Genomic DNA, 13412 nt, shown 5'->3' on the forward strand with positions numbered 1-13412 from the left:
AGGAGGAGCTGTGATGGTTTGGGGGTGCTTTGCTGGTGATACTCTTTGTGATTTATTTAGAATTCAAGGCACATTAACCAGCATGGCTACCACAGCATTCTGCAGCAATACACCATCCCATCTGGTTTGTGCTTAGTGGTACTATCATTTGTTTTTCAACAGGACAATGACCCAACACACATCCAGGCTGTGTAAAGGCTATTTGAAGGAGAGTGATGGAGTGCTGCATCAGATGACCTGGCCTCCACAATCACCCGACCTCAATCCATTTGGGATGAATTGGGCCGTGGAGTGAAGGAAAACAGTGCTCAGCAAATGTGGGAAGTCCTTCAAAAGCATTCCAGGTGAAGCTGGTTGAGAGAATGCCAAGAGTGTGCAAAGCTGTCATCAAGGCAAAGGGTGGCTACTTTAAATAATCTAAAATATAACATATATTTTGATTTGTTTAACACTTTTTGGTTACTACATGATTCCAAACGTCATAGTTTTGATGTCTTCACTATTATTCTACAATGTAGAAAATAGTACAAATAAAGAAAAACCCTGGAATGAGTAGGTGTGTATTTTAAAATGATTATATATATATTTTTAAAGGATCTCAGTCTGGCTTTAAACTTGCTCTTGAAAGTTGTAATAGTGGAAGGTGCATTTTCGAAATTGGGTAGTGCATCATCAGTTTTCCTTTGTTATGTTAGTCATTTCATAACATAGAGAGCTATTTATAACTTGCCAAAAATGTCCAGATTAACTAGCCCATGTCAGCTAATGTTTTTATATTCTGTATAGTTTTTCTAGGCCATAAATATTTTTGCAATTTTTTTGTCACTTAAATATCACGAATACACATTAGACATGGCAAAATGAATAGTTTGTGTCATGAACAGTGCTTGTACCCATAGAAATAGACATGGCGCAGGGGAGGGGTGGGGGCGGGGGATGTTCCCCAATGCTAGAAGGTGGGCCCCGAGTGAAACATTTTGGGAACCTCTGCTATAAGTGAAGCCCATACAACACTGTGGGGTTCATGGTAAGTGGCCCTGAAATGGGGAGGTATGCAAGGGAGGCTTGGGAAATACTCCACAGGGTAGACTCGATCCCAATGCTCCTTTCCCTCCCCAAACACCATCTCGTCCCTCCCACCCTTCTGCCCCCTCAGGTCCGTCCCAACACCCTCCTCTGTGATCCCCCCTCAGGCTTGACCTCTGAACTTTCCTTAGAGAGAGACAGAGAGGAACAAGTCCAAGGGTGATGTGACCACAGCATCTGGTCTACCACTTCTGAGAGCAGGGGTAGGCTACACACTGTGTTGCAGAGCTACTGATGATAATGATTAAAATAATGTATTTGTAAGTAAATGCCTGGAGCACTGCTCCCTAACCCTCCCTTAAACAAACCCACTCTGATCTTCCTATGATTTTGGTCTTGGTCCTAATTGTAGATGATGTGTGTGTGCTTGTGTACATGTGTTTGTGTGTGCGTGCATGCATGTGTAAGAAGGGAAGGGTATAGGGGACTAATAGCTTACAACTTAATTTAGAAACATGCATATTCCAGCTCATCTTGGAGGACACTAGCTAATCACATGGATCCAAAGGTACCAAACTACAACAATTGCCAGAGAGAGAGAGAGAGAGAGAGAGAGAGAGAGAGAGAGAGAGAGAGAGAGAGAGAGAGAGAGAGAGAGAGAGAGAGAGAGAGAGAGAGAGAGAGAGAGAGAGAGAGAGAGAGAGAGAGAGAGAGAGAGAGAGAGAGAGAGAGAGAGAGAGAGAGAGAGAGAGAGAGAGAGAGAGAGAGAGAGAGAGAGAGAGAGAGAGAGAGAGAGAGAGAGAGAGAGAGAGAGAGAGAGAGAGAGAGAGAGAGAGAGAGAGAGAGAGAGAGAGAGAGAGAGAGAGAGAGAGAGAGAGAGAGAGAGAGTGTGTGTGTGGGGGGACCCTAATAGCTCGCCTTAGGCCACAATTTAACTGTCTAACCAGGTTTTCCCCAAAGTGGCCCCAGGGGCATCTTTCTCAAAGACAATCAAAGAGCTCTCTTCACATACAATACGAGTATTTCATCAAACTTTAATATGAAGACACTGTTTAAAACAAAAAGGCTATTATGATTCTAGAAAATATATGAACACTATACATGGAATACTGAGGCTAGATCAGACCTGGGTTCAAATACTATTTGAAATCTTTCAAATGCTTTGGGCTTTTGCTTTAGCCCATCTGGAGCACTAGATTGGCGGGGTGTACAATGTCATGACTTTATTTGTTCCATTGCAACAAGCAATCTCAATCAAGCACAGAAATAATATTTGAACCCAGCAGCTCTGGTACTGTGTTTCAAGATGTGTAAGTGCAGCAAACAAGAGAGAAATAGAACTGATAAAGCCCTGGAGACTCTCCTCAGTGAGATTAGGCACTGACGCTAATACATGCTAATCTTTTCCACTCACAAAACATGCCACACTGTTTCTAACCGCTACCTGAAGCTCATCCTTATAGTCAACACAGTAAGTGCTACAGGTATGCCACCACAAACAACCTTCTATGGGATACGATGGTGGGCAATGCCTTTTTAAAGCATCTAATTGTGTTGTGGAATATGCTAAATGCATAACTAGTCTTCAGGAAATAGCTTTAGGTAATTACAAATCTGTTACAAATCTGTTACTTCCATGGTAGCTATGGTCACCTCCTGTAGCAAGCATATAAATGCACTATATAATGACAGAAATTACACCTATTTTCCTCCTAGTACATAGTAAAGTGTGGAATGTAACAGGAAAACTCAACACTCATTTGGGGTAAGCAGCTGTGAGTGCAGTAATGGAGCTCTGGTGGTGGAGGTTACAATAGAAGCTAAGTGCCAGAAAGTACCACAAAGGGTTCTGCCTGCCTACACACCGTCCAAGAAATATGCACAAGGTTACAAGTGTAGTAGCTGTCATTGTTCTATTGGTAACGTACATGCGCACACACGCACACAAACACACCCATCTGGTGAATTGTACACATACAGAAACCCAAATCAACCCGCTCACAAGATTATAATTTCACCATTGCATAACTCTTCCTCTCTGTCCCCCATCTCTCTCTCTCTGCATCTTTCTCCCTCTGCCCCCTCTCTTTCTCCTTTGCCCGTTACTTGTTCTCTGTGATTCACATCATGATGACCGCCACCCACAATCTCTAAAGCGTACACTTGGGATATAGCCAGGTGCTACTGAACAAAAGTAAGCTGATGAGGTCAAAGTTCAATCCCATATTGCACCACATCACACTACACCGCACTACCAGAGTGCGTCTGCTACCATCACTACCAGCCAGTGTATTAGACTACATGAAGAATCCTGCCCGGATACGCTGCATCTATTAAGCGATACTGCCAGTGTGTTTAACTAGGACTTTCTAAAGAGAGAAAGCTTGTTTATTTAACTCAGAGTCAGGCAGCACTGAGGTGCTAGGGATCTCTTATCCCTCACAGCTGAGATAAAGTAGAAGAAATGTACTGTGCTGCAATGTAATGCTAGTCACACACACACACACATCACACTGACTGAACACATTCCATTGCTCTCAGCGGGGTATTGCCTAGACTCCCCTCAAAAGCTGACGAAATAAAATCAACACGGAGCAGTCCCTAAGCAAACACACTTGGATTCCACTGGGAACCACACTGTACAGACACATTCTACAGGCTACAGTATCTAAAATACACTGATAAATCAAACATGCACACACATACACCACCTCTCCTCATTTGAGTTGAAAGCAGGAGTGAAAGAAGAGCAGACAGGTGGAGTGAGGAGAGACAGTGATACAGGGTTAGAGAGAGGATAGAGGAACACAGTTAGAGATAGATAGAGACTATACATAGTCATATGTGGATGTGTGTGTGTTGTGGTGCAACGCCTCAGTGTGGAGGATTAGCTCTCCTGGCCCGGGCTTTGAGTAATCTTCCCCCCAGTTACATAACACTGGGCCATTAGTCAGCAACACACACACAATGAAAACATTTTCCTCTCTTTTATTCTGGTCATTCTTCAGGTAGATTGACAAACATTTCACCACCACCAATAAAGGTTTGTAGGGATGCTTCTTCACCACAATGAATGATACTCAATGAAAGTAAGTTTGATGTTCCTAACTAAGACAATAATACACTGAACAAAAATATAAACGCAACATGCAACAATTTCAAAGAGTTACAGTTCATATGACAAAATCAGTCAATTGAAATAAATAAATTAGGCCCTAATCTATGAATTTCACATGATATGCATCTGTTGGTCACAGAGAACTTTTAAAAAAATGGGCCTCAGGATCTCGTCTTGGTATTTCTTTGCATTCAAATTTCCAGCGATAAAATGCAACTTTGTTCGTTGTCCGTAGTTTATGCCTGCCCATATCATAACCCCACTGCCACCATGGGGCACTCTTTTCATAGCAAACCGCTCGCCCACACGATGCTATACACGTGGTCTGCGGTTGTGAGGCCAGTTGGATGTTCTGTTAACGACGCTGGAGGCGGCTTATGGTAGAGAAATCAACATACAATTCTGGCAACGGCTCTGGTTTACATTCCTGCAGTCAGCATGCCAATTGCACGCTCCCTCAAAACTTGAGACATCTGTGGCTTTGTGTTGTGTGACAAAACTGCACATTTTAGAGTGGCCTTTTATTGTCACCAGCACAATGTGCATCTGTGTAATGATCATGCTGTTGTATCAGCTTCTTGACATGCCACACCAGGCAGATTATCTTGGCAAAGGAGAAATGCTCACTAACAAGGATGTTAACAAATGTGTGCACAACATTTTGAGAGAAATTTGCTTTTTGTGCATCTGGAACATTTCTGGGATATTTTATTTCAGCTCATGAAACATGGGGCCAACACTTTACATGTTGCCTTTATATTGTTGTTCAGTGTATAAAGAATGCTGATCATGCTTTGGGAAATGTTGATGAAATGATGAGATGGATCATGTAATGTGATATAAATTATGTGTAGATTGTCAATGATTAAACTATGCATTACAGTATAGATTATGAAAATGATTAGACTATGCGTTACAGTATAGATTATATAAATGATTAGACTATGTATTACAGTATAGATTATGTAAATTATTAAACTGCGCATTACAGTATAGATTATGTAAATGATTAGACTATGCGTTACATTATAGAATATGTAAATGATTAGACTATTTATTATAGTATAGATGATATAAATGATTCAACTATGCACAACAGTATATATTCTTTAAATGATTACATGATGCATTACAGTATAGATTATGTAAATGATTCAACTATTCATTACAGCATAGATTATGCAAATTATTAAACTGCACTACAACATAGATTATGTTGGGGATTGCTTCCGTAGAGCTTCAGGAGGCATCGATCCCCTGATCACGCTAGGATTGACTGATCAATGCAGATGCAGGATGTCTCATTCTATTGGCATCGGGACCTCATGCATGACATTCTGGCTATGCACTGTGTGTGTGTGTGTGTGTGTGTGTGTGTGTGTGTGTGTGTGTGTGTGTGTGAAACAGAGAGTGAAAAAAGCGATAGATAAAGCGATGTGAAAGGGAGTAGAGAGGGGGGAGGAGAGGGAGGAGAGAGACTGTGGGCTTGTTTGAGTGGAAAGGCTGAAGCAACCAACTGCAGACAAAAGTCGAGGAGTGAAGTTGGAGGAGGTGCATCTGCTACAGCTGAAAGTCAGACACTGATGTGGTTTTCCAACAGCAAGGCTTAGTGCAACATGGCAGTGTTTGTTTGACCTGACCAAAATCCATTTTGGATGAAAACGTTGTCAATAACCCAGTGAATTGGGAGCTTTAACACTGTGCGCAGGCTTACTTGTTCTTTACTAACATGGCAGTGTTGCCATTGTTTATGAAGTTTTTCTTTGTAACATGTCTCCAACCCCCATATCACACACTCAAACTGTAAATATATGTGTGTACATTGTATTATCAATTGGGGAGAGAAAGCCTCAAATATCACATACATTTCTATGGGTGTAAAGTACTTAAGTACAAATACTTTAAAGTACTACTTAAGTAGTTTTTGAAGGTCTCTAACCTTAACTTTACTATTTATATTTTATACTTTTACTTCACTACATTCCTAAAGAAAATAATGTACTTTTCACTTCATACATTTTCCCTGACACCCAAAAGTACTCTTTACATTTTGACAGGAAAATTGTCAAATTCACACACGGGAACATCAAGGGAACATCCCTGGTCATCCCTACTGCCTCTGATCTAGCGGACTCACTAAACACAAATGCTTTGTTTGTAAATTATGTCTGAGTGTTGGAGTGTGCCCCTGCTATCAGTCAATTAAAAAAAAAAAGGATATATAAAATTGTGCCATCTGGTTTGCTTAATATAAGGAATTTGAAATGATTTATACTTTTACTCTTGATACTTATGTACATTTTAGCAATTCCATTTACTTTTGATACTTAAATATACTTTTACTCAAGTAGTATTTTCCTGGGTGACTTTCACTTTTACTTGAGTCATTTTCTAATAAGGTATCTTTACTTTTACTCAAGTATGACAATTGAGTACTTTTTCCACCACTGTTAATTTGTACATATCCACTGTATACATATGAAACGCGACAAAGTTGCTTGCTGTTTAGTCACGTCTTTGGTCCCGTTCATGTGGGTCAAACAAAGACACTGTAATGATTGGATGACAAATAGTGCCTCCCACAATGCATGCGATGACTACAAGTTGCAGCTGGTGAAGAGCAACTGCAGAAAATTGAAGTTGACCGCAGTCGAAAAGTCATGACCTTTGATCACATGGTTGTTGTTCATGCAGTCAACATGTAAATATACGTCTAACAATTTTTATCCCCATAATGCAACACACTTTGAAATGCTGGTCACCGACTAGAAAAAAGTGATCCGCTCAAATGCGCCAACAGAGAGAGAAGAAGACAGTGAAAGGGGGGACTAGGTTTGCAAAGCTACTTGTAATATACCAAATTACTGGAATCTGTGGCATTTATACCTTAATAACTTGTATGTCTGTGTCCATATTGTCCATGAGTGTTTAATGGATAGACCATATGGTTGTTAATGGGATCGGGGTGTGAACTAAGGTGTTGATGGAAAGGCTTTGTTAACTAGTCCTATAGGCAGAAATTAGCAGTTTGGGAATATAGCTATAGGATTACTAGTAGGGATGCACTGATATGACATTTTTGGCCGATACCGATATCTGATATTTTCCTTGCCAAAAAAACGATACCGATAACCGATATTGAAAAATGTTGCGGCCTTTTAAGCGTTCTAGTACAGTTAAATAGTTAACACATACACACACATGGACGCAGCGGTCTAAGGCACTGCATCTCAGTGCAAGAGGCGTCACTACAGTCCCTGGTTCGAATCCAGGCTGTATCACATCCGGCCGTGATTGGGAGTCCCATAGGGTGGCGCACAATTGGCCCAGCGTTGTCCGGGTATGGCTGGGGTAGGCCGTCATTGTAAATAAAAATTTGTTCTTAACTGATTTGCCTAGTTAAATAAAGGTTACACACACACACACACTGACCAAAAAGTTATTTTGTTGGCATTTAGGCATGTAAAACATAATCAAGACCCATTTCTTTCACTTACTTGCTGTGCTGTTTCGTTGTTCAGTCGTTTCATTCTCAACCAGGATTTTATCATACACGTCAAGCAGTGACGTTTCAGCTCTGTCTGTCCGTGGTCTCTCTTCCTCGGTGCGAACTGTCACTGTGTCCGTTTCCATCTTGTCCAGCTGTGTATGTAACATTTCACGTACACCCTGTTTCTGGTCTGCATCGAAGTAACGGTCCTTGTACCTAGCATTGAGCATGGCGGCGACACAGTACAGAGGCTCAGAGAGAATGCCACCGAATCACTTGTTCACAGCCTTGAGTACTTTTGTAAGTTTTAACCCCACGGTCTGTCGGCAGTTTGTTGAGCAGGCATTTCAATACCATGACAGAGGGTATCACGTCTGCTGCAGAAACAGTTGATTCGTTTATTTCTCCAGTCAGTTGTTCAAATGGCACTAGGAGTGTGTTCATGTTTCCAAGTTTCAAACATGTTCTCAAATGCCATTGAAATGGCAGCAGCGGTATGAGAACCAGCACATTCATGAACATGCAATACGGCTTTCCTCAGAACAAAATCCTCGTCGACCCACTGTGCTGTTAGACTCAGCATGCTCATGAGGCTGACATCGCTGGTCCAAATGTCAGTCATGAAGCTAATAGCAGTGACACCCATAGCAAATAGCCCATAGATGTACATTTCAACAATACTGTGTAACTCCATTAGGGCAACATCTGAAAAATAGTGTGTACTGGGGCTCGACCAGTTGGCGAAAGCCAACATCATCCACGACAGAGGACGGTTGATTGTCAAGGGCAATGAATTCCATTATCTTAGCTTTAAATGATTTTGCCTTTGAGTTGTCTCGCTGAAATGTTCTTACTCTTTCAAATGACTGCTCGACTTAAACTTGTTTAGTTGTTGGAAGTGTTTGCTTAGTATTTTTTTGCTTTTGTTCTGTGTAGCTCCGTATTTTTCGTGGCATCATTACGTCATCTACCTACGTTATATAGGTATGCACGTCATCTACCTACGTTATATAGGTACGCACGTCATCTACCTACGTTATATAGGTTTGCACGTCAGCTTTGACATCGGTTTTGCACCACGGCGTTAACCTAGACATCGGGCCGATGCCGATTTTGGCAATTTTAGCTAATATCGGCCGACTTCGATATGCTCACCGATATATCATGCATCCCTAATTACTAGACTGAGATTTCTGTGCATAGGATGACCAGATTAAATGAATGTAATGACGTTCACTTCAATACCTTCAGAGAGTATTTTCCCCAACACAAAACAGAAATAGGGTGCACACTGGAGGACAACAATGTTTATCTTTGCTCTCGAAGTGATACCTACAGAATCACCACTCTAGTTATACTGCACGGCTTTGTGTTATGTTGACAATAAACATTATAGAAGAAGAGGCATCATACCTTTAGATTTATTATCTCTGATCCCCCCCCCCCTTCTCTTTGTTCTTTCTTTCTTTCTCTCTCTCTCTCTCTCTTTCTTTCTTTCTTTCTCTCTTTCTCTCTCTCTCGCAATCTTCCTCTCTCACATTTCCACCACACCTCAGGTGAAGTGAAATGATAGGTGAGGGTTAATTAAGGTTGTTATAACAGAAAAAACCTTGACGTCAAGTTTAGGCATTCATTCTGACTGGTTGTCAGGGTTAAGGTTTGGGATAAGGTTAAAACAGGAAATAAATAAAACAAGTGTCTAGCACTGAGTTAAATAAAGGTTAAATATATATATATATATATATATATATATATATATATATATATATATATATATATATATATATATTTTAAAGCACTGGGATTGAACCCGCAATCCTCAGAGCCGAAGCGCACAGTTTAACACAATGCCCTCGTAAGCTGCGAGCCTACTAGATGGTAATACATGCTCATGTTGCCCCTAGTGGACGGTATTGAAGGCATCTCCTGACATCCTGGAGACCTGGACAAATGTTGAATACTGAAGTCTATCTGGTGTGATCTCGCTGCAAATAGCCCACCTCTGACCCATGATCCATCCTCTCTCTGCCCTGGACTAAACTCAGTGACCTATACCGTCTATGGGAGGGTTAGCCTGGGTAATACTGGCTTCAGCAGCATAATCTCATCAGCAATACAAAGCACAAGACTCAGTCTATCTCACTGAACACACACACACACACACACACACACACACACACACACACACACAGGAATAAATCGTATGAGGTAAACAAAATTGGATTGCATTGCAGTAGATTGTCATTGTCATTGCCTGTGTGTGTATGTGTGTGTGTTTATTTGTTGGTATGCATTCGTGCATGTAGCCTACACACATATATACACATATATACACATATATTATTAATTTAAGTGTGTTTGGCCATGTTTATTAGGCCTATGTATGTATTCCCATATCTGTGAGAATGCATGTTTGTGATCATGTGCACTTGCATGTGATGTGCGCATGCATGGAGGCGTCATTGTGTTTATTATAATGAAGGTATGTTTTGGGGGGTTCACTGTGTTTGTGTGTGTGGAGGTGGGAGTGTACAGTAAAGTGCAGGTGCAATGCAAAGGTGCACGTGGTTCCTGAAGCCCCCTGACCAAACATAGGCCTAATCAAACCGAAAAAACCTAATCCATCTGCACCAATATGATTCTAGAATGTGAATTGATTTGAGGTATGAAACCTTAGAAAAATATGCAGAAAATAAACCAAACATTATTTAATTTGAAAGGACAATGTTGGTTAATTAAAGAAGTAGGCTGTTTGATTATTAGAATGATTGAAAAATAAAGTTCAGTGATTAGAGAACTTGTATAAACCAATTATTAGTGATAGCCTGGTCAACAAGATCAAAACGGGCTTGAAGTTATTTAATTGGCAGTAAAAAAGAAATCAGGAGAAGGTTCACTTGGGAAACTAAATGCTCGGACCCCAAACATTAAAATCTAAGAATGAGTTAATGGAATCAAATCAGGGAAATAAAAATAACAGCTATTAACAAGAGCACATAAAAAAACATTTTACTTGAGCACGTTCTTATTTTTTAAAAATGTTTTAGGGCAGTTCAGGTTGGGCTTTAGGCCAGATGTGTCAAACTCATTCCACAGAGGGCCAAGTGTCTGCGGGTTTTCGCTCCACCCTTGTACCTTATTGATGCATTAAGGTCACTAATTAGTACGGAACTCCCCTCACCTGGTTGTCTCGGTGTTAATTGAAAGAAGAAGAAAAAACGAACACGCTTGGTTCATGTGGAATGAGTTTGACACCCCTGTTATATGCTAATTGTTTCAGAGGGTTTCCAACATGCTTGACATTGAATAACGTATATTTAGCCTAACAGTAGGACTATAAGAGCCGCGACAATGAGAATTATTTGATAACCAACTTCTCTTTTTCACCAAACAACGTTTTCTTTCTCCCTTGTTTGGTTGTGATTATTAGTCTAGCATATGCTACATCGTCGTCCGTCAGTCAGTCGGGACAGGAATTTTGGCAATTGCTAAATGATCATTAAACAAGACATATTGTGGGGCCCTCTATTTTTTTTATAACCTCGTGGATGGGAGTGCATTTCTCTGTGAGCAGCATAGACTCCACAGGCCGCAAAGGTTGGGAGAGGGGCCGCCCGGCGCACACTGATTTAATCATATCCGACAAAACCCTTTGGTCGTGCAGAGAGAGAGAGGAAAACTGGGAGGGAGAGAGAGCCTCTTTTACCCACCACGGCTATAAAGTAAAAGGTTAATGCAAGAAAGCGTTTGACTTTCAATGCTGAATAGCATTAGCTAGCAAGGGACACCATAATAGTCACGAAAAAAAATACTGTTAATATCACAAAAGTGTTGTGGCCTAAATGAATTATGTTGAATAGGCTAAATATTGACTAAAATATCTAGAACTTCAACAATTGGCAAAAATTAACAGGGGAATAATGTAATAATAATAATAATAATTTGAATGATATTATTACAACAGCAATTTCGGTATGCACCATCCCATGTTTTCTCTTTAATGATGACAAACTCAAATTAAGATACCCGTTGATAATCGATGATTAACGGTAAATTGCCTATAATTCAGAAGTCTACAGTTTAGTTAAACCTCACTTCATTATTAACATAATTATGTTGTATTATTGTTTGCGATTATAGGTATACAACGTAGAATTAGTATGTTGCCTGAACAAGAGAGGTAATAGCCTACCTCCCAGTGAGCCTATCACCTGTCTTTCATTTAAAAAACAGAGTATGGGCTACTTTTATGTAATGATAATAATTCCTGTAGGCTTAGTTTTTTCATGGGTTAGATTTTTAGTGATTGTATTTATTTTACAATTAATAAGTTATAGCCTATAGGCTATAGTGATCAGCTTAATAACACTACCTATGTAATTTGCTCACAATTAGTAATCAGGGATACGTTAATTTCTTCAATTATTGGGCAGAACTGCATTGCCACTGTTTTGCCATTCTGGCATAATTTGTAGGAGATGTAAAATAGGCCTACTATTCAGCATTGAAAGCCTTTGATCTAAAGCACATGATTGGGACCGGGAGAGCTGTGGAGTGAACTTCCGTCTGGAAGACTGGGGTCAGTTCTTTATCGCTCACTCTCTCTGGTGTGTGTATGCGCGCGCGTGTGTGTGTGTGTATGTGTTGGACCTGGGGGGCACTGCATTTCGATGCTTTCGGCGCGGTGCGGCGCTTGACTGACGGAAATGGGTTAGTAGAGCGCATAACACGTTGGAACACAGAACCTCCGCGCTTGGCCCTAGCACCATGGAGGTCTGGTATACACAGCCTATACCTGCTGCTCTCTGAGAAAATAGTTGTTTCTTTAAATCATCACTGGCAATAGTTAATGGCAATGGCAAAAGAGGTCTTCACGTGCGCCCATTTGTTTGTAGTGAGTAGAAGTTCCTCCAAACTAGTGGAGTGTGGAGTTAACTCAAACACTGTAACTCACTTAATGCAAGGTGTTTGATGGACCACACACACACGAATATCCGAATAGGCTACAACAATGACAATAAATGGCCATGTTATCCTCACACTTGGGCTAATAGTTTGACTGAGGCTGTATGAGCAAGTTAGGCTGAAAAAACTTCCCGAGTAAGTTTACACAGCCTACACACAACATAACTACAGTCCCGAATGGATTTGTGGAATACCAGTGTGATGTGAGTGAGTGGATATAGCGGCCGGGCGCCACACGCGCTCCATGGCCAGCTATTTAAATGAGCTGTCAAAAGCAGTTGGATTCTCCTTACCTCGCATAGTGGTTGTGGTGCGATTCGCTTCCGAATGCAGCAGTCATGAAGAAACAAACATAAAGACTTAAAAAAGCAATATCCTCGGGGGAAAAAAACAATGTTAATATTCGGCGTCGTCCACGTTCATTCAATGAGTGTTTTTTATGTGCAAAAGCATTCCAGTCCAGAACGGGCTCGAGCTTGGTGACGCACTGGGCAGAGCGCGGGCGGTGGAGTCTGGAGCAGTAGTCGGACGGTTTGAGTCGTGCGCGCAGCGAGCATGCGAGTTTTCACATGACATCTGCGTCTGCACATCAACCCGAGGTTTTCACTGTTTCCCCCCGGCGGAGGGGAGAGCGCTAGAGGCTTACAGGAGCAGGGATTGGACTAGCACTTTCTGCTCCTCCCACTCTCGAACGTCCCCAATGAGTGTGAGTGTAGTAGCCCATGTTAGACAGTATCCGTCTGCGCGTGAGGGCACTGTCAACTGTGAGGATAAGATACATCATCCTCCCAAATAAATGGTGTTTACAAACAG

At 41.1% G+C, this 13412-nt stretch overlaps 1 protein-coding gene across 1 annotated transcript in view; it reads right to left on the reverse strand.

Moving 5' to 3' along the window:
* Positions 1 to 13204, reverse strand: part of LOC110525110 (nuclear receptor ROR-beta) — a 36419-nt gene extending 23215 nt beyond the window's left edge. Inside the window, exon 1 of the mRNA XM_036979542.2 lies at positions 12893 to 13204. Coding sequence (XP_036835437.1) covers positions 12893 to 12899 — 7 coding nt within the window. The 5' untranslated portion in view covers positions 12900 to 13204. The remainder of the gene's footprint in view (positions 1 to 12892) is intronic.
* Between the last annotated feature and the right edge of the window lie 208 nt (positions 13205 to 13412).

Source organism: Oncorhynchus mykiss, chromosome 6 (genome assembly GCF_057628025.1).
Source record: "Oncorhynchus mykiss isolate SJ-2025 chromosome 6, ASM5762802v1, whole genome shotgun sequence".
Taxonomy (NCBI): domain Eukaryota; kingdom Metazoa; phylum Chordata; class Actinopteri; order Salmoniformes; family Salmonidae; genus Oncorhynchus; species Oncorhynchus mykiss.